General features: G+C 39.1%; 1 protein-coding gene across 1 annotated transcript in view; it reads left to right on the forward strand.

The window, feature by feature from the left end:
* Positions 1-25,360, forward strand: part of cntn4 (contactin 4) — a 155,254-nt gene that overhangs the window by 56,218 nt on the left and 73,676 nt on the right. Inside the window, exons 3-4 of the mRNA XM_040159083.1 lie at positions 4,517-4,649; positions 13,511-13,686. Of these exons, the coding sequence (XP_040015017.1) occupies positions 4,517-4,649; positions 13,511-13,686 (309 nt within the window). The remainder of the gene's footprint in view (positions 1-4,516; positions 4,650-13,510; positions 13,687-25,360) is intronic.

Below are 25,360 nucleotides of genomic sequence, written 5' to 3' on the forward strand. Positions count from 1 at the left end.
ATCTAAACACGCAGGCATCACACACACACCGCTATAATAAACTGAACTATCTCGTCACAGCGGTGGCAAGCTCCCCAATGAACATTGAAGATAAATGTCCATAAATCCATTTATAAAGAAAAAAGGTTTCACTTATATCTTCAGATCTTGGCTAATACTTAGCAGACTCAGACTTTTTCTTCAGTATCTTAAGTATTTCAGGCGGCTGTTGTCTGTACAGAGTGAAAAAAAAACTGACAATATCCAAAGAAACATGACGATCCATGATGGAGACTGAACAAAATGTGAACAACGTCAAAGGAGTCACCTTTCATCAGATTGGCTGCATGTTTTATGACGTGAGAATGCTACAGTACCAGTTTGGTTAGCTTTAGGGCAAAATCATGGAAAAGTGACTACTTTGTTAAGGTTAGTGGAGCTTATATTGTCATGGTTACAACAATAACAACTTGGTTAATGTTAGGTTAGCGGTCATGGTTAAAAGAAATCCATGTTGGCTGTTGGTCGGACACGGGAAACAACGTTTTGTCGACCCATCCACCCCAACCTCCTCCCTATAGTAACATCACCTGACTTCCTCTGTTGCTCCCATCATCATTACTACACAACTTTAATTATTTTTTAAAGAAAAATCATTTTTCCACTGTTTAAACCTTCCGTTCTATTTTCACTTTTCATTTCCACCTGGACCATTTACAATTTGACAGCCCTTAAGCTACTTTTTTTGATTTTTTGTAGGTGGCACTCTAATACAAATCATGCTTTATGATTCAGTTAATTTAGGTACGTGGTTCCAGTTTGTTTTATTTTGTATATTTGTAGGTAGCTACATTTATACATATTATGGCAAGGATAAATGTCAGTAGAAACCTTAACAGAAAATAAAGCAGCAGAGAAGATTTCTGTCGACTTCCATTATAAGCCACACCCATTTCTAATTTAAATCCTAATAAAGATTTTTGTGAACTAACCAGATACAGATAGTAGGTTTGCATTAAATTCCCACAATATATCTACTGCTGTTATTCCATGAAGAACGGCATTGCCAACAACAAGAGCAAAAATGAGCATAATGCCTGTGAGAAGACTGGATTAAAATAAATGTGCCTCATAGTATTAAACTGCATGTGTAAAAAGATACATAGCACATTTGCTAATGTTTATTTGGCGCATGTAATTTTCAATTTGGCATATAACCACAAAAAAAGTGCTCCCATATCTGTGCGGATGATTTCACAGACATTTTCACAGCAGTCCTACTGAAAATAGCGCTGATGATTTATGAGTAATAAAGATATAAAGCTTCAATGAATATAAAAATGAGTGATGTTGAATTTGTGTCATTTTATCAAGTGACAAAAAGCACTATTTTTTATTCTGACAGGTATGAATTAATGGAGACATTGTAGGCAGTTGGGGAAATTATCTTTTTTTTCACAGCTGCATTTTTTTTTATTATATAATTTTATATATTCATTTTGTACCTCAGGCCCCAATTCAAACTCATTCATGTTTTAGTGAGGGGCTTTAGATAATACAATATAATAATAATAAAACTTTCTGCCCTTTGTATAAGGTTGGAATTATTCATGTAATTCTAGCTAATGGCGGATACACAACAAGGTTTGTTAAGTGCACTGCCGTTGGAAAGCCTTTGACTCACACTACAATTGCAGTCAAAAAAATGGCCATTCAATGCGACCATGCCAGCTGCTGTGGGACAGTCAGTATTATCTTTTGCTAGAAATGGTGCAGTGTTGCCTGTTGGCAATGAACACACAGTCAATTTATTTTGCCCAAGAATATATGAGGTTACAGCAGATATACTGGGCCGCTTGTAACCAAAATACTGAAAAGCTGTTTGCCAGATAAGACTTGTGTCCTTGAACGACCTGAGTAATTACCACTGGGTGATCAGGAAACAACTAACTCCTGCCAGAAATAATTACAAGGGAAAAGATGAGCATGTTGCTGTATTGTTTTAAATCCTCTTTTGGAGGGATGTTGGTAAATGGCTGAAAGGCATTTCTGAGCAAAACAAGTAGCATTCTGCTCTCTCTACACAGTGCAGTTGTGGACATAATCCCAATTTAAAATACCAATCTAAGAGATCTTATTAAAATTACAAAATGCATTGCATACTTTTTTTTTCTTACATGGCTCTCCAGATTTATGCAGATTGCATGTTTGTCAGAGGTGATATATTCAAAAGCTGCGTTCAGTTTTGCATAAAAAGAGAATAGCTTAGCCCCATACTAAAATTAGCATGAGGTATGAATGCTACTTGGGGATTGGAAGCATACTCTGATGCTATAAAAATGTGAGGTGTACAGGGAGACATTTCCTGAATTAGATGGCCTATTGAGCATCTCTTTGAATTTTGCATTACCCTGTACATGTCATTCCGTACAGATATGCATAGATCTGCCTCTACTTCCACAACACACGTACTCTGAAGATAAAGTAAATGGTTGCAGTCGCATTGTGGAGGCGGTATCTGCCACGGCCACGCAACGGTAAAGATTGTGTAACTAAAACTTTAATGCTATACAGATTTAAGACATAACATGCACAACAGGAATTTTAAAAAATATATAGTGTGTTTGAATGTATTCAAAGGTTTTGCAGAATTGTTCACAATCAATGTTTTGTTTAATGAGTGTGTGCAGGTCGAAGTTTTAGCCCGACGGAGGTGATAAAGAAAAGGTCAGAGGATCAAAATGTGAGGTTTTCTCCCCAGAGCCACTTAAATATCACCTGCAAATTTCATAGGAATCCTTTCATCAGATGTGGAGAGAGAGAGCTTGTCATGGACCAAAGGGTTTGTCAATAGGAAATTTTGACCTGACAGTGGTGCTATATGAAGGGTCGCAGGGTCAACGAAATCATTAGAAGCTATCATCCCAAGGCTATAAATAGCTGTACTAAATTCAAAGGCATGTAGTTGTAGTTTAAAGCTACCCTGTAGGCCAGGCTGTACTAAGGTGTATGACGTATACTAATAAACAGATATTGCCGACCCCAGTAAAAATGCAAGAGTAGATGAGATGTTTGAACATGTCCTTCCAAAATAAAGGTTAGATGTTTTATGCAGTGAATTATTTTTTTTATACTTTATTGCAACAATTACATTTCTATGCAATGGTATTACCAAAAAGAAAATGATAATAATAATAATATGAAATGAACAAATTGTCAATTTTATTAGATCACTGATGTTCCTGTTTAGTCGGTCGGTTCAACTTTAAACTGACATTTAATTCAAAGTCATGTGTGCTCACTCTTTCAGAAAATACAATTAAAATCAGTAAGAAAATTAAAAAAAAATAAAAACAGTAAATACTGAGGACAGGTGCTCCAGGTGCATAATTTCCAGATAATTACATCTGCACCAAACATCATAGTTGGAGGGTGACAGTAGGTCAACGCCACTGGCTGACACTAGGCAGGGGTAACAAAATATTTGCTGCAATGGAAGTTAGATTACCAGATATCAGCAAAAATTTAAATATCATGTAGGGCTTTCCACCACTAAAATATGAACCCTTTCAAACCATTTTTTGTTTTAAAGTTGTGACATATTTAGCAGGATTTAAGGGAAGGTAAATTAGCTTGTCTTACAGAATTGTGATGTTTTAGAGACAAAAAAGAGTTTTGGATTTTTTTTCTTAGAAACTCCAAGTAGTGTACCATCAACACTGCTGTTCAGTGTGACATTTTTCGACAGGAACTGGTCCAGACTTCTGAAGAGAAAACATGTTTTCCGAAGAAAAATGTCTTTTGGTTTATATTTCTCTGTCTTGTACCTCCTCCTCTTCCTTTTCTTCTTGTTCTTGCTCTTCTCTCTCTTCTTCTTCATCTTCTTGTTTTTGTTTTAGATGTCAGATCTGCTTCTGCAAAAATCCCAGAGCCACTTTTCTTTTCAGTTGGATAAAACTGTCAGTACAAAAAAGAACGATAACTGTGACTTATTCTCGTTATTTCAACTTAAAAGAATGAGAAGAATTTAAGCGTTGACAAAGAAATGAGAGTGATTAAAACTGTTGCTTTTTCTTGTCTTCTAAGCTTCACTGATAGAAGAAACACGCTGCGTTATTGGCTGCCTTAATGGAGAAACTGAGACTTCTGTTGTGTCATTTACAACAAAGAGCTCAAACCACATGAAACCAACTGATTATACCTGTGCATGGACATGAAACCGTACCATAGCTGGGCAAATAAATTAATAAATGAACAAACAAAAGCAGGATAACAGAAGTAAATGAAGGCATTTGTCCAGACAATTGTTCAACATAAATCAGGCTCTGTATCCTATTACCACCTAAATAGCGGGTGAAGACACGTCTCACTTCAAATCATTCTTCTTGGTGCTGTGGTGTCATGACAGGCGGCTCAAATTGATATGTTTTGTGTGCTTGCGGTTTTGCCCCTCGACACACTTAAAGCAGCATCAGCCTCAACAGGCCGGTGTCTACGTTTATGCTCAGCTCTGTTGTCTTTGCTTGTCATCCTGCAGAGAGCAGTGTCCTGCAGAGTCCTGTCTTCACCAAGCAGCCCGGCAGCATCGTGTACCCTGTGGAAACCCTGGAGATGAACAGGGAGGTACTGTTCAGCTGTGAAGCCCAGGGAAGCCCACCTCCTGTCTACCGGTGAGTGTGTGACTGCTGGATATGTGGTATGTTAGCTCCACGGCTAACAGTTTAATGTCTGGGCTGTAGAAAGGTTCAATCCCGTCTGCCTGAAGCGTCTGAAAGCCATCGATGGTAACAATAAATATTCTACTCTATATTGGAAATTATTCTAAATATAAAAATTTTATGTTTCTCTTATTGTCAAGGAATATCAAAATGTGAAAATATCAAAACCAACAGTGAATTGATCCTACTAATAAGTATTTTTATATGTATCAAAAGCCTGATATACATTCAGGTACGTAAGTATTTGGACAGTTACACATTTTTTTTTTTTTTTTGTCATTCAGGCTCTGAGCTTCTTCACATCTACATGAAAGCGCCAAGTCTTAGCTTTAATTTTTGTGGGTTTGCATCAATATAGAAACAACAGTGTGGGGGATATAGCCTTCATAACACACAGTGCCAAAAGTTTATGGATTCAGAAGTTATTGGACACTAGGCTACTAAATTTTTCTTGGGCAGCTGTGTGTCGTTTTAATGTTATTTAATGCAGAAAAAAAAGCCTCACACGTGGCTCAGAGTTGACTGACAGTTTAGGTGGAGTTGTCCATCAATATGAGGAGCGAAGAGGTGACAACGCAAGTAAAAAAATAATAGTGAGGCTCGTAAAAGGCAAAAATCTTTCAGAGTTGGTTTGCCAAAATCAGCAGTTTGGGCACATTCTAGAAAAGCAATTGCACACAGAAAAACTAGAAAATGACAAACAAGCTGGTAGACCGAGGAGCATCAGTCTTCTGGATGAGCAGAAAATCATTTATATGGTGAAGAAAAACCCCTTTATGACTGCAGGGCAAGTCAAGAACACTCTCCAGGATGTAGGCGAACATATTTCCTTGTCAACGATCAAGAGAAGACTTCATGACCATAACTGCAGAGGATTTAACACAAGATGCGAAACTCCTGGCAACCGTCAGAAACAGAAAGGCCAGGCTGCAGTTCACAAAAAACACAGAAAAAAAAACTGGCAGAGTTTTGGAAAAAAGTTCTATGGACTGATGAAAGCAAAATCAGCCTCGATCAAAATGATGGAAGGAGGAAAGTGGGGAGAAAAAAAAGATCAGCTCATGACCCAAAGCCACCACCTCATCCGTCAAACATGGGGGTGGTTCCATTAGGGTTTGGGCAGGAATGGCTCCAATGGAACTGGCACACTGGCATTTATTGATGATTTCACTGCTGACAGAAGCAACAGGATGAATGCAGAAGTATACAGGAGCATTCAGCCAAATGCATCAATACTCAAAGGACAATATCTCATCATTCAGCAGTACAACGATCCTAAACATACGCCAGAGTACAAAGCTTTCAGGGTGAAGAGGCGGAATATCCTCAACTGGCAGAGGCAGTCACCTGATCTCAGTCCGACTGAGCAGCAAGGGCGGACTGGGGGGGTGGCTTTTGGGGCCCCGGATGTTTTCCCAAAAGCCCTGAATTTTTTAGGTTTATGATTTAACTTCAACTTTCTGTCACTTCCCCTACGTCTCTCTGACAGGACCGGCTAATCAGTGGATCTCTATTGCTGGGGAAATATCGCCATCTATAGTTCCACCCTACAACTTGCGGGGCCTTCGGGTTTTACGCGAGACACGTGATGATGTCATTTTTGGCGGGCGCACCATTGTGCTGGCCAAACCAGGAGGGGAAATGAGTGCGAGAGAAGAGAGGACCTTTTGTCTTTTGGAGAAGGAGAGGAAGCAGAGAGATGATGAAGGGAGTGACTACTTTGTTTACATATATTTTCTTCTTTCAGTGGAGGACATTTCCAGGAATAAATGAGTAGAGCTGAAAGAGTGAGAGAAGAAGAAAAGAGGAGGAAAGGAGAACAGAATGATCAGGAGTAGATCAAATAAAGTACTGTAAGATAATATATTCCAATGTTATTTATCCTACTATGCTATTCCCTAAAGAAATCTCATATAATTTGAGTAAATGCCCTTCTGTTGGTCTAATATTCAAATCAGAATATTGAAGAGCGCATTTATTTGGCATTGTTAGGGATCCTTGATTTGCAATTAGAGCAGCCCAGATTATTATGGCATCGATTCAAATGTAGATTTGTCAGCTAAACATTCATTCTTTGAACTCTATTCCAGCATAGTATAACAAAAATAGGCTTCAAGATTAGTAATGCTGTTTATGCCAAATTCCTATCCTACCTTTGTTATGTAGCTTAAAAATAGTAACATCAGACAATGTTGGCCTCTTTTTAGGTAGCAGCAGTGAAAATTCGTCATCAACAGCATTTGCTGTGTTATGGTTTAAGAATGATGAAGACAGTTGGAGAACAATTAGGTACAAAATGGGATGTGGGCTCTGGATGATTTTTTTTCCTGGGTCCACTTGGTGAAGACCAGACTAAAGGAAGAGAGAGCCAACACTGGAGCGAAGCTCTGGGAGAGCATCACAGGGGAAGACACAAAGCGTCTGCTGATGTCTGTGGGTCAGAGTCTCCAGGCAGTCATTGACCGCAAAGGATTTTCCACAAAATATTAAATATGTTGATTTAGGTTGACTTTGTGTGTATCTGTCCAATTACTTTTGAAACCCTAAAATTTGGCCACTATGTGTTTAAGGGCTGTATGTCCACCACGTAGCTTATTCCTCTGTGCCATAGAGCTCCAATGTTGTCTCTAAACACATCAATGAGCCACACTGTTGCACTGTAGTTTATGTAGAGTCAATCCCACATCCACTGTCCTGCTGCTGAAAATACACAGGAGCGCACTGAGTGTATATTAATCCGTAAAATAGTCCCAAACAAATACCAAATTTACTAAGACTTTTTTTTCTAAAATAAGGAGTAAGTATAAAAGTAATACAGTATATCATGACCTGTTTCTAAAGCTTTACGTCTTAGGTAGGAAGCTATGGGCTTTTGGCTACAGTGTACTGAGTGATTGGATCTTTACATGGGACTTATTGACAATAATAAAACGTATCCTTTAACTCTTTCCAGTGATTGATTTTTCATATGTCTATTGAGGACAAACATCAATATGATCCCTGAGAAATTATATAAAAATACAGCATACAGTAGAGTGGTTCTTGGGGCACCATCGTTTAATTTTAACTTTTTCTTAAGTATCAAAAGTAATCCCATTAGTTGTTGTCAGTGTATCAGTGGCTAATGTGCAAACGGGACCTGCTAGCAGCTGATGCAGGCTCACCTTTCGTGATACAGATTCACCAAAATGTAAAGATTTGTAGACTCAAAAAAAAGCGGGGATCAGCTTTTCGCCCACACCTCAGCCAATGACTCCATTGAAGTACTGCAAACCCTTTTTAACATCATCCAAATCATAATAGGAACAGCAGCGCCAAAGCTCAGGAAATATTCAAATAACACAGGAGTGACGAAAAATCCGTGGAAAAAAATACCTTTTTGTTTGTTTATTTGCTTCACATCAGTAATCTTTTTGACTCTATTGGCTATGAAATATCCAATCAGCATGGTTTTTATATTTCTAGGATTCTGACTCTCTGCATTTTGAGATATTTTTGGCTTGTTGAATATACGCGGACATACCGTACAGTCAAAAAAAAACCCTCACAATTTCACACTGTGAAAACCAAAGAGCAACTTTTTGCAAAAGTAGGTGGCTCAAGCGGTTCACAGTTTGACATGGAAGTTTGAGTGGCTTCTTGCTATTTTAGCCCGATTTTATGATTTCTTCAAAATGGTGTTTTTTTTAACCAAAAAAATCTTAGAGCTCCATTTGACGTAATAATAGAAATGAAAAGTGGAATGAGTAAAAGGGTTGTCAGAAAGCTTCAGAGTCTTTTGGAATGTTTAATCAGTGTAATTCCTGATAGTATGGTAAGAATATAAGGAATTACAGAGTTATGGATTTGCAGCTTTCTCGTGATGTTCAAACTCGGTCACAAACCACAACGATGAACCGTACGACAGAGATCACATATTGTTCTTTTGATTCCACACAGTTTAATCTATACACGCCACATGACACTTCTGTTCTAAAACTAGAAACCAGAAAGTTTTTAATATGACAAGGCCTGAAGCTGCCTCGCTGACAGTGAGTTAGACCCTATCCCAAATGTACTTCTAAGTGTGTTTTACTTCATTGTAGTCCTAACATTTACAAAGCAGAGACTGAGAGTGTGCATATCCTGTAATATCATGCTGGGCATTGTAATTGTGACCTCGGATTCAGTCTTCCATTCATCCTGGATGAAACCACTCCAGGATTTGTCTCCTGATGCATCAACAAGAGAGTCTTGGCTCTGTTGTTTCTTAGCTTTAGAAAAGACTTGCTCATCCTCGCAAATCAAGCCTGAGCTGATCAGGATCATAGGAATGTATTACATGAACTCTATTTTGTGGTGGATTTTCCGTTCGACTCCCTGCTGGAATTGTGTCGTGTCGATCTGTAGCCTGGGAATGCATTTTAAGCTCGGCACGCACCCAGCTCAAACACCTTTTTTTCGCCTGCAGAGTTCAAAGAGCAGCTGTTTTTCCCTTCTTTATTTCCTCCTCGCGTGGACCATTAGTCTATTGAAAGGGTTGTTGTTTGTGTGGCAGCATCTCTGGCAAGTAACAGTTCAAATCAATCATGTTTGCTCACTGAAATTGGTGGGGTAAGATTTGGAAGGTTTGGTACATTTAATACTTGGGATTGAGCCAGCTTAGAGGATGACCTAATCAGCTGTTTCCTGCCAAGGTCGCTCTGCGGTCCTGTCAGAGCGGCTGTCGCCCTCTAAATATGTGTTGCAACAGCTAAGTCATGTTCAAAGTTTATTAATTGCACATCACACAGAAGTAAACTGTGACAGCTTGAGCTGCAATGTCTACATTAAGTGCCAGGAGCGAATATATGTGTTCAGTAAAGGAAAACAAAGGATATTTTGTGCATTTTAAAGAGGAGAAAATGGCTAGGTTGTGGCATAAAAATCAATTCCAGGCACAGAAGTGGCTGGTTAAAAATCCTTTAATAAATATGGACTGATACAGTATAAAAATGCCCCTGCATGAATCAGCAAACTTGCCCTCTTTAAGGTGTCTTTACACGCAGTGTTTTGAAACCAATAAGCTGTCCAATTCTACACACCTGTGTAAACGTTCACAGTTTAACATCATATGCTTGTTCGCTTTCTTGCAAGAATTAGATGAGAAGACTGAGAAGATTGAGAGCACTCTCATGTCTGTCTGCTAAAAATAATGCTGAAAATGTTTTTTAAAAAGTATATATATACATATTTACACAGCGAATTCAGAAAATGTTCAGACCTCTTCAACTTTTTCCCCTTTATGCTAAGATCACAATTTAAGAAATTTACTAAGAGGGAAAAACTGAAATATCAAATTGACATAAGTATTCAGACCCTTTGCTGCGACACTTGAAATTTAGCTCAGGTTCCTCCCATTTCTCTTGATCTTCTTTGAGATGTTTCAGCACCTTGACTGGAGTCAACTTGTGATAAATTCAACTGATAGGACCTGATTTGGAAAGACACACGCCTACAAGTGTCATAGCAAAAGGTCTGAATACTTCAGTTTTTTTCCTTTGAAGAAAGGGTTCATTTTTTTTATTTTTGCCTGAAAGCAAAAAAGTTATGTCCCAAGATGTCAAAACATTCATTTAAGGTAACCCCAGTACATATGTACATACAAGCACATTTTAGACCACTGGGAGGATTTTTTTATTCATGGAAGTGTTAAATGCCTCAGCATTACCACTAGCAGCACAAACCTAAAATACAAAATGGTAAGAGCAGCTCACAATTTGTCTCAACATTAAAGGGCCTTTTAAACAGACAAAAGGTGACTAAAAACATTACATACAGTAAAATAAATACATAAAATAACAGAATCTGATGAATGATAGAGCACTCACTTCAGTATGTTACATTTAACAATAACCAATGAATCACACATAATATAAAGGCCTGGATGACTTGTAGCTTTGATGCTATAGATGCAGTATGCCACATGTTTCTTGAGGCGTTTGACTCTGTCACTGCCTCTGATATTCAACCGTATGACCTGTATGCCTACACAGTCAAAGTGGAGTCAGTGACATGCCGGGCTGCCAGGTTAATGCCTGGCCATTGGATAAACAGTTTGAACTAAGTAACAACAGCCACAGGGGGAATCAAGACAACATGGGCGTTTTTACAGGTTCCAAAACTCAGACGTGGAAAAGGCTGTCCTGGGAAGAACATCCGTAAAAATCTTGGAATTTTTACCACATTTTATACCACATAAATGGAGGAGGGCATATTTTGTCTTCATTAAAAAGACTTCTTTTCTACTCCAAGAGTTTTGTTTTTTTTTTTTTCACGAAGCTCTTAATTCACCGTAAATATCCCTTCCTTCGATTTTAAAATTAAAACTGAAGCAAATGAACTTGAACTGTAACCGTCTGAAGCGCGGCACAAACTAGTATTTTTTAAACACAGTAAAGCGCCAGGCTTAAGAAAAGGAACAGACTGCGTAGCATTCACAGCCTCATAAGCCAGATGGTATGGTATTATGCCACTGTGTACATGGTCTGTTGTTACATGATTGCATAAAGCATGTGCCTAACAAATGGAACTGCTGTTGTGGTCTGCTTGCCAGCATAAATCACTGAAAATAGAATTATTAAATAATCTAGTTTACATGTGTTGGATGTAATCTGTTCTTCCACACATCTCAGGGAGGAGGATATGCACTGACACAGTCTCGGAGTTCAGACGTCACCTCATGCTGCTTTCTGTGGTTGTTCCCGCTATGGGCTGAGTTTATCTGGTGTTAGAATGTGCTTGAGTTTCACAGAAATTTCAATATCCGTCACTTAGTGGCTTTAAAGTTGTTAACGAATTGGCTTAAAGCAACAAGGGTTGTCATGAGGAATTCAGTTCAGTTCACCACAGAACAATAGCAGCATTGGGTGGGTGACTTTCTTTAACTACCACTATGTTTAACAACCACATACCCATACCCAATATGGTGCATTCAGGGATTCTCAATCTCTTTCTCCAACTGGGTTAATTCTTTGTCCTTCTCAGCATGGGACATGATTATTCACTCAGATACATCAAAAAATTTTCCAGGCTCAATTAGCTATCCAGTCTAATCTTTTAGAAAGGCACAGATAAAGCAACGAATCAACGGCTGTCAGAGAAAAACCTTTTGCAACACTTGTTTTCCGAGCTTTCATCCGATTAAACCGTTTCAATTTGGATACAATGCAGAGTTTCTCAGAGCAATTACGGCTGTGAAAAGGCTGCTTTCATATTTGATGGGATCCCTTTGCAGAAAGGAAAAGCCACTATCGGAGCCTGATGCTGAGGTTTGGAGAGTCATTGCTCCCCCTCTCCCCCTCCAGTCCACGCTGCACTTTTCATTCAAGTCGAAGGTGTTCCTTGGCTGTAAAATATTTATGTTGATTATTGTTTGTTTCACTTCAGCTGCAAATGAATCGCTGCTGTAGTCCTGTGAGACTGCAGCCACCCCCCCTCAGGCTCTTCCCTATTGTGTGTAGTAATAAGGCTCTAGAGAGTTACTTATGACTGAACTGGAGAAGGGCCGTGAAAGACCATTGTGCTACACGTTTCGTCTATTAAAAGAAAAAAGTCTGTAGAGGCACTTTGTGAGTGCTGCAATGCCCAACCCACAAATATTCTGCTATTTGTGAGACACTTCAGTCTATGGGTAGGCGAGTAAGCAACACATTCTGACATTGTTTTTCATTTAATCAGCCCCTACTTGTGTGTTATGTAATTATAATGCACTGACTCCAGTGACCACAGCGCCGAACATAGTTGATTTTCTGCAGAAAAATAAGCAAATGAGTCTATTCTAAAGGGTATTATAGTATAAAAGATGTAATATAGAAAGAAAATACCACAATGATAACACAACAGCACTGTCAGTGTTCTCTCAGAAAGGTTCTTATGCCTCAGAGGCACCAAATCGGCACAATAAGATATTAGTGCACAAAACAGCTTTGCACAACTTCGGTCTACTGTACAAAAGGGCTTCAGCAAAAGCCATTTTTTCACATCATAGCCGCTTTCTTTTCCAAATATAACAATGCAGTGTTTTCCCAGCTGAACCTGAAATCATTCGGTGATAATTAAAAACACAAATATAGAACTTCTCCTCAAAGAAATAATCAACCGTTAAATCACCTTGAGCCCTAATCAAATCTGCATTGTCCATTTTCAAAACAGATATTAAATGCTCCACTCATACTTGTTTATCTATGCAGAACCTTTTATCGCTTTGATGGTTATAGATCATTGATAACAAATGAGTCTGAGCCCTTTTTTGCCCTTGCTGAGAGTAACTTATGGCTTGAAAGTATTTTGCTGAAATGACTGATATTCCTCCCACCCTTGTTTCTTCTAATAAGTGGCATTTGGGTGGAGAGATTAGAGATCCTGTTGCCATTTTAAGTGAATTATACCCTTTGTTGATCACCCCTAACACCAATGCTAATCATGTGGACCGGTCTAGAATGCACAAGTGTGAAGGCAAGGTTGCAGGCATTTGTTTTAATTGTCGCACCATCATGATTAAGCAGCATTTTTATGCAGTTTGACTGGGGTCTGGCAAGATGGATGGCCTGCAAGGCTATCTATTCTCAGAGAGTCAAGTCCGTGGCACCATAGTGGTTCATTGCTGCTTAGATTAACACTAAGCTGGAGGGCATGATTTCTGGACCCTCTCCTCCTTTTATTTCTTTCCTGTTGAAAAAAACAATCAATTGTACAAGTCACGTTCTTCTTCTCATCGTCTGGCATGCTTCCATCACCCCAGTGTTTAATTTGTTAATTTACATGTTAGCGTTTCTCCATTTATTTTCTTCTAGGTGGAAACTGAATGGCACGGAAATCAGTCCCAAATCTGGAGCTCACTACAGCCTCTCTGGAGGCAACCTAAGAATCAGCCATCTGAACAAAGACCAAGATGCTGGAACGTATCAGTGCCTCGCCTCCAACTCTTACGGGACCATCGTCAGCCGAGAGGCCAGTCTAACCTTTGCATGTGAGTCTTGTTTTTTTTCTGTCTCTCTCTGGGCAAACTTTTGTGGCTTCTGAGCTTCAGAGATGCAGTAGAAAAACACACACCAGTCGCACTGCCGGATAACATCGTGGCTCCTGTTTCTCTGGGGAGGAATTAACTCCCTGTGTCTACTGACTAGAGTTTACTCTAAGTCATCAATGCAGATCAAACATGAACCTACAAAAAAGTCCAACAGAAGTGAATCTCAATGCAAGGCTTATTTGTGGCAAATACCAGAACTGCCAATAGTGATGTTCTCTCCTATTAAACCTGTGGTAGAAGAAGTATCCTTTACTTAAAGCTGCTATAATCGATATTTTCATGATAACAATGTATCAAATGACAATGTGAAAACAATGTGTAAGGGGTCACTCGTAGTGATGAGGCTACAGAGAATTATCACCTGAATCTGCAGCTCCTCTCAGCTTTACTGAGCTGTATAGTGAGTTTAAGCTCATTGTTTAGCTGACCGGCCCACATCTTTTTGGTCCACTCTAACTGCTCCTACAGGGTTGTTTTTTCAGCCACAGCAGCTAACTGTTGAGAGTGAATAGTTCTAAAAAGGCACTGTACTCTACCTGCTCAGGACCAAACAAAAGGCAGACAGAAAAAAATCAGTTACTTGAGGTTTAAGTAAAGTTAGACATACTACAATGTAGAACACTCAATTTCAAGTCAAAGTCCTGCATTCAAAATTTTGCTTAAAGCTGCACTAATCAATATTTCATTGTATTAACAATTGCGCAAATGACTACGTGTAATGTGAAAAGTGTGGCTTATAGCGAATAACCAAAAGAGAATTATCACCCGATTTTGCACTTCCCTTCAGCTCTACGGATCATTTTAGCATCTTCCAGCTCATTGTTTCGGTTTTTTGGCCCCAAACTCTCATCTACCTCATTTTTTAGATAAACACAACCAAACAACACACAGACAGGGTCAGCAGCTAGATGGTGAACATAGTGGAGCTTTTAGCCAGTTAAGAGCCAGATATTACCCTCAGGAGTTAGTGGATACTAAAAATGCTAAAGAGAGTGAATATTAGATTTGCATTCATCAGTTGGCCACAAACACAACTCTAAATGAATGCTAATGTCTTCTGAATGTGCAAATAGGCAATAGGTAAATAGATAAATAGGAAGCTTTATAAGATAATAATAATTAAGCTTGTTTTGCTGCCCCCAAGAGGGCAAAAACACTATTAGTGCAGCTTTAAGCAGAAGTATATGAGTATTAACAGCTAAGTGTAAATATGCATTATGCAGAAAAGTCCACATTTCCGAGTGTTATATTATCATATTAGCCGGCAGTTGCTCCAAATAAATTATTTTAACCACTTCCTATGTTGCTGGGTGGTTAAGTCTATGACAGTGCATTACATGTTGTGAGCTGACTGTATGCTTGTGTGAAAACTATAAATCTGCATTGCAATTTGTAAAGTAATGGACTAGAGGTATAAAATATAACAAAGTCGAAGCACAAGTGCCTCAAAAATGTGCCCTCCACCTCTGCACTTTTTCCACTAAGTTTCTTAGTGATATTTAGCCAGATCACAGTTTGATCACTTTATCTTGGATGTAGTAAGTAAACCCAACCTTCTACATTACTCTCCGCCGCTGCAAAGAAGAAATGACGCCACACCAAAAATTTGCAGGCATTCCAAAAGTCAGCACTATTAGTTTTGCATATCAATGTTTTTGATGACTTTTTGATGACTTAGATTTCTGACCATTGAGATCAGAGATTGCTTGACGGATCTTGATGAGTCTAACTGACAGCCTCAGGACTTCATAGTCCTAAAGCAGGAGGAAGTCAATAAGTGTCTGCTGTGTGTGCCAGTTATTGGACAGGCATAAATGATGACATTAACAGCAAGTGAGTGATTGCTTGCTCAGATTAGATTCTGAGGTTTAGCGTTTAGGGACAAGGCCACCAATATGTCTCAGGCCATTTGTTAGGTCCCCTGGACCAGTGGGAAGTCAATCCACAATCAGATTCTGCTGGTGGATTTCCACAATGATAGGATGACAGTTTCATCAATTGTTAGGCTCTGACCTTACCAGCCTTCAGTTGTCACAGAGTCAGGACGTGCGTGTATGACCGAGTGTCATCTATCTTCTTTATTACTCTTGGTATAGCTTAATTAACTCCACAGCATGATTGAATGGTGGAGGTTCAAGCAAATAATTTAAAGGTCAACTGGTATTACTGGAAAGTGTCATGTAATTCTTTATAGAAATTTAAAGGAAATATAGTGCATGAGTTCTTTTGCCCTGCAGGGAGGCAAGCAGAGATATTCTGCTCCTGTAACGCAGACTACCAGTCATCCACACTTTAGGTGCAAGTGGTGTTTTAGCACCAGTTCTATCTCTCTGCGGTAAAGATTCTGACCTTTTGGAGGTAATTAGTTTTATACATAATTTGACTGTGATTTTGACACAAGACAGACTTTGAGCCTATTCGTACCTCTAATAAGCCAGTGCTTAATTATAGCTGTCAGAGCCAAAATGAGCGTAATCATCTGGTACCATAAAAATGCGCATCTGCTACACCTGAAAGGTCGAAAGTCAAGACTTTTAAAAATTCTCAAATCTTATATCTAATTTTGTACTGTTCTAACAGTATCTGTACTCCCTGTTAGATCCGGTGGGACATTTTGCAGGGAGAGAGTATCTAAGCATGTATTTGATTGAAGCATCAAGGGATGGGATTGTTCAAATATGTAGTAGTACACCTTTATTGTGTTTTTGATATAAAAACCGAACATGTTTTTGTTGTTCTTGCTGAAGGATAAGTTTATATTTTTATTCAAGTCCCATGAAAAAAGAAAAACAACAACAACAATGAACTGATCCTGCTAACAAGTATTGTCTGTGTAGCCAAAGCCTGAGAACGCGTAGCACTTTTTATGAAGCTCCATTAGCACACAAAATGTGTATTAATCCTCAGCTGGAAATAGTCCCCAACAAAGGCACTATTTACTCCTGTTTGAGAAACGTTGATAAAAACTACAGTGCCTAGCTGCTTTAGGCAAGTACTGATTTTTTAAAAAGTACATACATCGGCAATTCCTTTGTAAAGATTTACACTTTCAGAGGGAACTAGTGGGCTCTGCACAAAGAACCAGAGACCCGGTAGGTTAATCGTAAAGTCGTTGTTTTTGGTCTTTTCATGGGTTTTGTTGACAGTTTAGAAAAATGTATAACATCTACTTATACTTTAGGTAGACGTTATACCTATTCAATAAGACATCTGTCATTTTAGGAATGGCACTAGCTAGTACAAGTTTAGATTAAACAGGAGGAAGAATGAAGTGCTTTGATCATCCTGCATGATTAAATGAAACTAAAAATTTAAATTTTTTAAAGCTGAAAATACAAAAATAGATATTAACTATGTGCATTTTCCTGCTGACTATAACATCAGTTTTCGTGAGAGATTCGTGAACAGGCAGAGACAAACAAGACTTGAACAGATTTGTAGTCTGACCCAGGATTAAATTTGATACTTTAGAATCTACAGTTTTCTGTGTATGTGCTTCTGAACAAACTAGCCGAGTGATTTAAAATGAGCATACTCAAACACATACTTAGCATAGAGAGAGTGGAGGCCATATGTGTTATAAGTGGTACATAGTCATCGTAGGAGACACACCATAAGATAGATGCTGCACAGATCCAATGTACAGTGAGCTATATAGATAACAGAATACAATACAGTTTATACAGTTTATACTGTCAAAAAGCAGACTTTTAGGTTTCCAGAATAGGCAACCTTAATTTAAAGCTGCCACACATGCATTTTTAAAATACACAATGTGTCCTGAAAGGAGGATCAAAAATCTTAACGTTGCAAGCACAAATAGAAACACAAAAACGTGTTTTAAAAGGTTTTTTGTGTCACAGCACAGTGACAGGGGAGAAAATGCTTCTCATATCAGCAGTGACTCTATTATTTTCCAGCATACCCCAGTATGAGTCAGTCTCAGCCATCCTAAAGATGGACCTTGTGAACCTGCTGTTCCCAGCTACATGACTGGCAGGCAGTATCAGAAATCAAATATAGATGAGAGGAGTTCCTTTTCTGGAGCTGACATGAGACCGAGTCTGTTTTTATCCGGACCCCACATGGGTCACACAATATGTGTGGTTTGTGTGTACACATATACATATACATATATATATATATATATATATATATATATATATATATATATATATATATATGTATATGAAAAATTACCTGATATGTTCACCTGATATTTAATTTTGAACTGGGTCCTAAATTTGATCCTGAAATCCTGATATTGAGTCATTGGGAGCAGGAGTTTTCAGGTTGTTGTTCAGTGAACATCCTCTACCTCCTAATTTAGTCATTTAGCGTTGGGTGTGAGAGATTTATCCCTTTTCTTTAATTGAATAGGAATCAGTGGTGTCTTAACCTCGTTCCTGTTGAGTAATCTTTCTAAAACACATTATTGGTGATGTTGAAGTCGCAATGAATTGTCACAATAAAGGTGTATTTCTCTCTCAAACCTGTAAATCTGTTCTCTCAACTCATACATTTCCAAGTAACTGAAAATGTATGCTTTGGGTGGCTTTTTTGATATCATACCCTTCAAAACTGGACCCTACAGGCCAAATTTATACTGTGCACTGCTTCCTAACTTGTACATATTACATTTTCTGTACTCAAGAGTAAACACACTGTGCAAAATTATATTTTAACATTTTTAGTCCACATGCTCCATGATGCCTTCAAGGTTATTCTTTGAAACTGGCGGGACTCCAAATACTTTAGCTTTCCTCTCTGTGTCACAAACTTTTGATGGATGATGCTACTCCTCACAGGGGTTGTCGCTGTCTACCCCCTGAGGCAAGGATAACTGATGGGCAGTGGGCGCTCCCACTCAATACCCGCTGCCCTTGATTAGTATATCTATCGATTCTATATCAGTGATTATGTAAAAGATGTACACCCATAATTCATACTGATGAAAAGCTGTATATTCATTATCGGAATTACAGCGTGGGCCTCTTATATGGGTGGCACTGAGGAGGGCTGTGCTTTGAATGTGATGACGAGCTTATTCAGTGTTGAGGTTTCCACGACGACACTACATGAGCAGAGATGTCAAAGAGGTCCAGCTCTCAAGAAATAAATTCTTGAAAATGGAGCTTGCCTCGAAAACATATCCTGTGTTGTGTGGGAGTTTATATTCAGCTACTTATACAATGTCTCATCAGTGTCAGACAAGCTCCTATTTTGCTCAGCATATAGGGGTGAAAATTCCTGATGTCACCAGGGTAGGCTTTATTGCCTTGAGGGGAAACATGAATACCTCATTTAAATGCAAATAAATCCTCTAGACTCCTCTAAGCTGTTGTGATAATGTGGAGTGAGTATATTGACTTAGTTAATGAGGTGTAAATAGCTAATGGGTGTGCTCTGGCTTCTACTTTTTATCTGCAGTACACTATCAAGATATCACTCCTATGAACCTGCTATAAGGTGTCATAACATACTTGGGATTTACTATTTACTGCTTTCTGAGAACCACCCAGGCCCAAAAATAAATGGAGAGTGTGTCTGAGACCTTGGAAAATGGTGGAATGGTGAAAATACAGATGTTGTTAAGAGGTCTCAGCATCATCTGTAATGTCAGTGTAAACAAAACGCCTTTGGCGTTGACTGTAGATTACCGACATTAATTTATACATCTTCTATTGAAAGTATTTGATTCACTGGTTTACTAGACATCCGTAAAAAAGAACAAGATCTGACTGCAATTTGTTGTTTAAAGGGAACGCTGCCAATTTGACCAAGAAGGTCAGTTCACCTGTCATGGTTCAGCCCTGTCCCCTAGAAATGACTCACTTACTTTTACTTAGTAAATAATCAGGTAATGTAGCTATGAATTGTAACCAACATCGAGTCACAAATATCTGTACAGAATGTATTTGCAAACCATTCCAGTTTCAGATTTGGGGGGGATCTGTATCCTGCCATTTCTGTCACTCTCCCAAACCGACCGTCTAACATTCACACCCACTATGGGAAGGTGAGAGTGGAGCCGGGTTGGGAACTTCTTCCTCTAGCTCGCTTTTCAATTCTTACTCAGCTATGTGTGGCACTTTTCATGCGAACAACCAGGTGCAACACTATGAATGTCTTCCTGGGGAGATTGTCTGAAAATGTGTGCTGTCATTCCCATATTTAAATGATAACACGTCTCCCCCCTCTATATGACGGCCAACTTTTCACTCTGTCTTCCAGTGTGGCCGTTCAGATCAGGTAGAAACACTTTTGATCTCCAATGTGGTTGGACAGCGTGTCTTACGAGCTAGACCTGAGAGACCATAAACCAGCGCTAAGTCTGTGAAAGCAGGCTGTTTAATGTCTTCTGTGGCTCCGGGGGAGCATTGTTATGTCTGAAGAAATCCTGCAAATGCCTGCATTTGGAGTAATGAAAGATGTGTGCATTTGCCAGGCAGAGATGACCCAGTATGATGGTACTGAGTTGTAGGATCCAGTAGCTTTGGAGCATGCGACCATGCTTTTTTTCAGCCTCTGCTGCATCATTTGAACTTTTTTTTTTTTTCAGTCCTTATGTAGCTCCCCAACTATATGGAGGTGCAATGCTAAATATCTGGAGTGTCGCTGTAATCTCAGTTCGCAAATTATTGGCAAAATACAGATCCTTTGCACAGCTGAATGCTAAGTTCTCAAAATGGCATATCAATAAACCCCAACTTAAAACAACTTGGAATCTATTTTAGATTGCCAGTACTTTAAACAAATAGACAGACATTTGGTTTTATTCCAGATGCCATAGTAACTGTAAACGGCCACGGTGAAAGGAATGGTCAGGTTATTCTGTATGTAGATTGTTAAATTATTATTTGTATTTTTTTTTTAATCTTTGCTTTTATTTTATTTCTTCATCTTTACATGACCATATTTTGTATTTTGTGTGTAATTTAACTTTTTGTTGTCAAAACCAGCTAGTCTCAACTATCCCCTTGAGGAACGAATTAAGTAGTTTAAATAAATGGAATTGAACTGAATTCTTGGTTTAGTGCATACATTCTGTTATGACATGAAAGTTTAAAGAGAAGCAAGAAATACACTCAATTGCTGGTTTAGTGGGTACACCAGCTAAAACTAATGCAGTCTGTGATTTCTGCTCCTTTACACCGAGAGGTTTTCTAATATTTTGTCCACCCTGTTTACTTCAGTGATGGCAGACCAAATATGCTAAACAATTTAAAGATAAACTCCAAAATGACCATAAAGTTGGATTAACACCTCTCTAAAACCTCTCCTCTCATTTACATTCATATATTTACATGTGATAATATTATGTATAACAAACTGCACAGAGCTGTGATACACATACACACGCACGCACACACACGTAATCCACCATCCACTTGAAGACAAAGTGCATCCTTAAGGAAAGATGAATTTTATGGTCACGGTTGGACAGGCTCCTTGAAGTATGATTAGTTGTGCTGGCATTTGGGAAGCTCATATGTCTGGGATGCGATCATCAGCCTAATCTAGATCATTGTTCGTAATGCCAGCACAGGTTTGTAATAAGTGATGCTAATGGATGTAGATGGGACATCACGTTTACTTGTTCTGAGTCTATTAATCACTGTTTGCCGCTTCCCTTTTGAAAATTACTGTGAAGCTTATGTGTAGCTCAGTGTGGAAAGCATTATCACAATGTTATAATTTTTTAATGAAAATTTGAAAGGAGTTACATTTACTGCAGTTCCTTTATATGACAAATTCAATGGATATGTTATTTGAAATGTCCCTCACAGGCAAACTGTGGGTTTTCATGCTTTCTTTTGAACTCAAAAGTGAACATCTGCACAGCTGTGTGCGCTCAGAGAAGCATGCCTTTGGTGAAGCCCCCTCATGATGTCCCCCGCATCTGAAGGCATCGGCTGTACCATATTGTAAATTATGCTTTTCACTGCTCTCCTCGAGCCCCTTTCGCAACAATGCTTCTTTTGCTCTTTTTTCGGCTGTTCAGAGTGGATATATGGAAAGGGATGTGGGCGCATTGGATTTTACCACTATTGGAGCATGCTTTCAGCACGGGCGAGGCCATGTCTGTGGAACTGGACGGGGACAATCAGTGGTTTTAGTGAAGTAGACATCGCCACTTCACAAATCACAACAGCTTTGATCTCAGCCCAAAATAATGTGAAAGAGACTTTTTCGGAATAAATTCAGTACCTTAGATGGCTCTTGCTCTTGTTCACTTTGTTCTAGGCTTGTATTTTGGGGAGGCATGGGTGCTTTTATCTAACCTTCTATCGGGCCTTCAGATGAAAGTAAGTGGTGGGGTTACTCAAAAAAAAAGGCTTCAGTCACCATTTTGGAGTGGCCAGATTGTTTCAACAAGTCTCTAAAAAACTGTATTTTTTTCCAGCAATTCAAGCCATGTTTTATTAAGAAAAGGCTGTCTTCCTATTTGTAGCTTTTTCGTGTATCTCCAAGAGTGGGAAAGGGACTAACATTGGGCCAAAAATAATTCATTTAACTAAAGGTGTAGAAAAGCTGAAGAAAAAGCAGAGCAGATATTTCAATGGCAAGCTTTCATCATTGATCTCTGATGAGCCACACCAGCCAGAGATAAAGCCCACTAACAACAGGGAAGTCAATTAGCCTCGCTTTAACGTTAATCACGTTTGAGTGACAGTTAAGAGATAACCAGGCAGCCATGTGTTCCTTAAAAAAAAACACTAAAAAGTAGCAATTTATAAAATATAACAAGCTAGAAAAGTAAATCACCTAATTTTAGCACAGGGACCAGATTGAATTCTGCACACATCATAAACCTCCAAGAAAGCATCTTAAATTCAGCTCTTCAGACATCTTTGTGCTGTCCCTCCGCTTTCAGCACTTTTACGGCCCCGCCACTGTTGGGCGACTTTTTAACAGCCCAGAAATATCATTTGGAGGGACAGTGATTTGCAGAGTCCAAAGGACTATAGACAGCAAATGTTTCGTCACATCTATGGACTTCACTCAGATGCTCAATTGTTCTGTTGCGGAGATGACGTGTTGTTTTCCCAGTAAGGAGCAGGAACAAGCAAGCACATAAATCGAATGAGTGGATTTAAATGTTGTGAGTAGTTTCATCCTGCACTTCTTCTCCCACTTTAATGGTGCGTAAATAATTCACACTTGAGTGGCTGGAGATAAGGAACAGACCTCCCACGGGTTGAATTATGTACAATAGTGGAGGTAGCGAAGGTATTATGGCCAAAAACTAATTTCTTCTCCAGAGAGGAACCTTTTAATGAAAAATAATGGAGGCCAAGCAATGCACTGTCAGTGTGTAGTGTAGCACTGATGGCTTATCATAGAATGCAGGGAATCAGAAATGGCGGCTTAGTAATATCTGAATGAAGTACAACATGCTTGTGGTCTAGTTCAGTGATTCCCAACCGTCTTGGTTTATGACCCCTTTAATGAGGTAATGTCCACTTGCAACCCATTATCACAATCTGTATATGTCTGAGAGCAGCCAAACCAGTTTTCCTTGAAATGTGATCATTTGAAAAAATGTTAGTGGTCGGAAGAGGTGAAATTATCCAATCTCATACAGGGAAGAAGGGAAAGATGAGAGAGATAACCATTGCTATGGTTTCAAAAATGTTAAGGTCACGGGTACGAAGAAATATTGGACTAGCCACAAAAAAGTTGTAAAATGTATTATTTAGTAATACAGTGATATTTTATCTCAATTGTATGTCCTTGAGTAATGGAATGCCTGCTTCATACCCTGTTAACACTGCCAAGAACATTATTCTGGTTTATATATATAAATATAATATGTTATATATATTATACTTGTTAGCAAACACTTATAATGTAATCACTCTCTTTCAGCTCTGTATTTCCTGAGGGAAACATCTGGCTCTTCAGCAGCTGGTCTCTAACTGTGTCTGTCTGCCATTTGGTGCCGCGCGGGTAGCGGACAGTGGCTTTTTCACTGCAAACGCTGAAACCGAGGCTATGAGAGCTGTTAGCGTGAAACCAAAACAGTAAAGTGTGTCCGGTGAGCTAATTAATGAGCTGAAAGTCATCAACTACAACCGATCCATTACACATGGCTTTCAGATTGTGATTTCATACATTGTTATTATAAAAGTACTGATCGTAGCCGTTCATTTTTAAGTAATTGTAGATTTTGAATGGAAAATGTGAAATATACACAGCTGGCAAATACACTTAATGTAGTACAGTAAAAAGTGCAGTGTGGGGTTGTCAAAACTGCACTGAAATACAGCACTTGAGTAAATGTGCTCACTGTAGTTACTTTTCACCCCTGGTCAATGGTAGCTGTAGTCCCTTTTGAAAAATATTTCACATCCCCCAGGTTAGGAACCTTCAGTGGTTCTCAAACTGTGGCGCAGACCCCAGCTGGGGGGTATAGAGGCACGGCTGGGCGGCACGCGTGACCGGGGCAAAAAATCTGGAGTGGAAAGCTGAATAAATCAGCTTCATGCGGGAACAATAAACCAACAAGAGTGGCCTTGCACTCTCAGTTCTGTCAAGATTCAGGTTTCAGACAGAAAAAAATGAAATACAAAAGACGGTGGACAGATTTTTGACAGTTAAGAAAAGAGAAGAAGAGAAAAGCAGGCGATGCTTATCAAGCAAACACATCAGTCAAAGCTGAAGTCAGGAAAATAAGATGAAGCCTATCTTGCTCTCTAGTTCACTGGCAATGTTAACAGAAAATCATTGTATCTTTTATGTCCAGAAACTTGCATCGTGATAATGTTCTTTCAGAAAAATGACAATGATTGAAGCTAAACTAGTCTTTACGAGGAAAGCGGTGCATGATAGATAAACTTTGAAAACTTCATAAAGGTGGTGCCACCTGCACAGAAAGTCTTAGTTTGACTCAGAGTACACCACTACGCCTATCTACTTTCTCAGCAGGCAGTGTTTCTCCGTGCCCTCGGTCAGTTTATCTCTTAAAGGTTGGAGTCCTTCACTGTCACACACCTGTGCTTGTTCCACACAAACACAAACAATCCTTGATGAAAACCCGCTGCAGTACAGCGGCTGCGTTTCTGCCGCAGCGTGGGCAACAGGAACTCAAACCGCACCGGTTCCGATCGGCTCCTGGGGGCTCACCCTCCATCGACACGGCTAGTTGCGCTACCTTCCAGCCAGAGCAGAGGCAACGAGAATCCCTGGACTCATAAAAGGTGTTATGACAACTTGCTTTTAAATGTGAAGTAATCCATAGCGCGTATACACCGGCAAGGCCTTTGGGCTGTCCAAGATGCTTTTCTCAGCTCGCGGAAGGTATTTTTGACATTATAGATACTCCAACTGTATGATCAATAGATGGAAACGAGGTCAAAAACTGATGGTCTTTCCTAAAATGCAGCTCCCTATCAAAACTTTTTAAAATGAATTAATTCCAGGTAATACCGTAGTGAATTATGTGTTTGAAAATTGACATACAGTATATGAAGATATACAGAGAGTTTTAACCGATTTTTACAGCCTTGAGGCCAACACACATCCAACTGACCCAAATCTGGCATAAATCTTTAGAAAAATATCAGGAATTGCTTTCTTAATAGGGCTTAAAAGTCTTAAATAGCCATTA

This window comes from Xiphias gladius, chromosome 21 (genome assembly GCF_016859285.1).
Source record: "Xiphias gladius isolate SHS-SW01 ecotype Sanya breed wild chromosome 21, ASM1685928v1, whole genome shotgun sequence".
Taxonomy (NCBI): Eukaryota; Metazoa; Chordata; class Actinopteri; order Istiophoriformes; family Xiphiidae; genus Xiphias; species Xiphias gladius.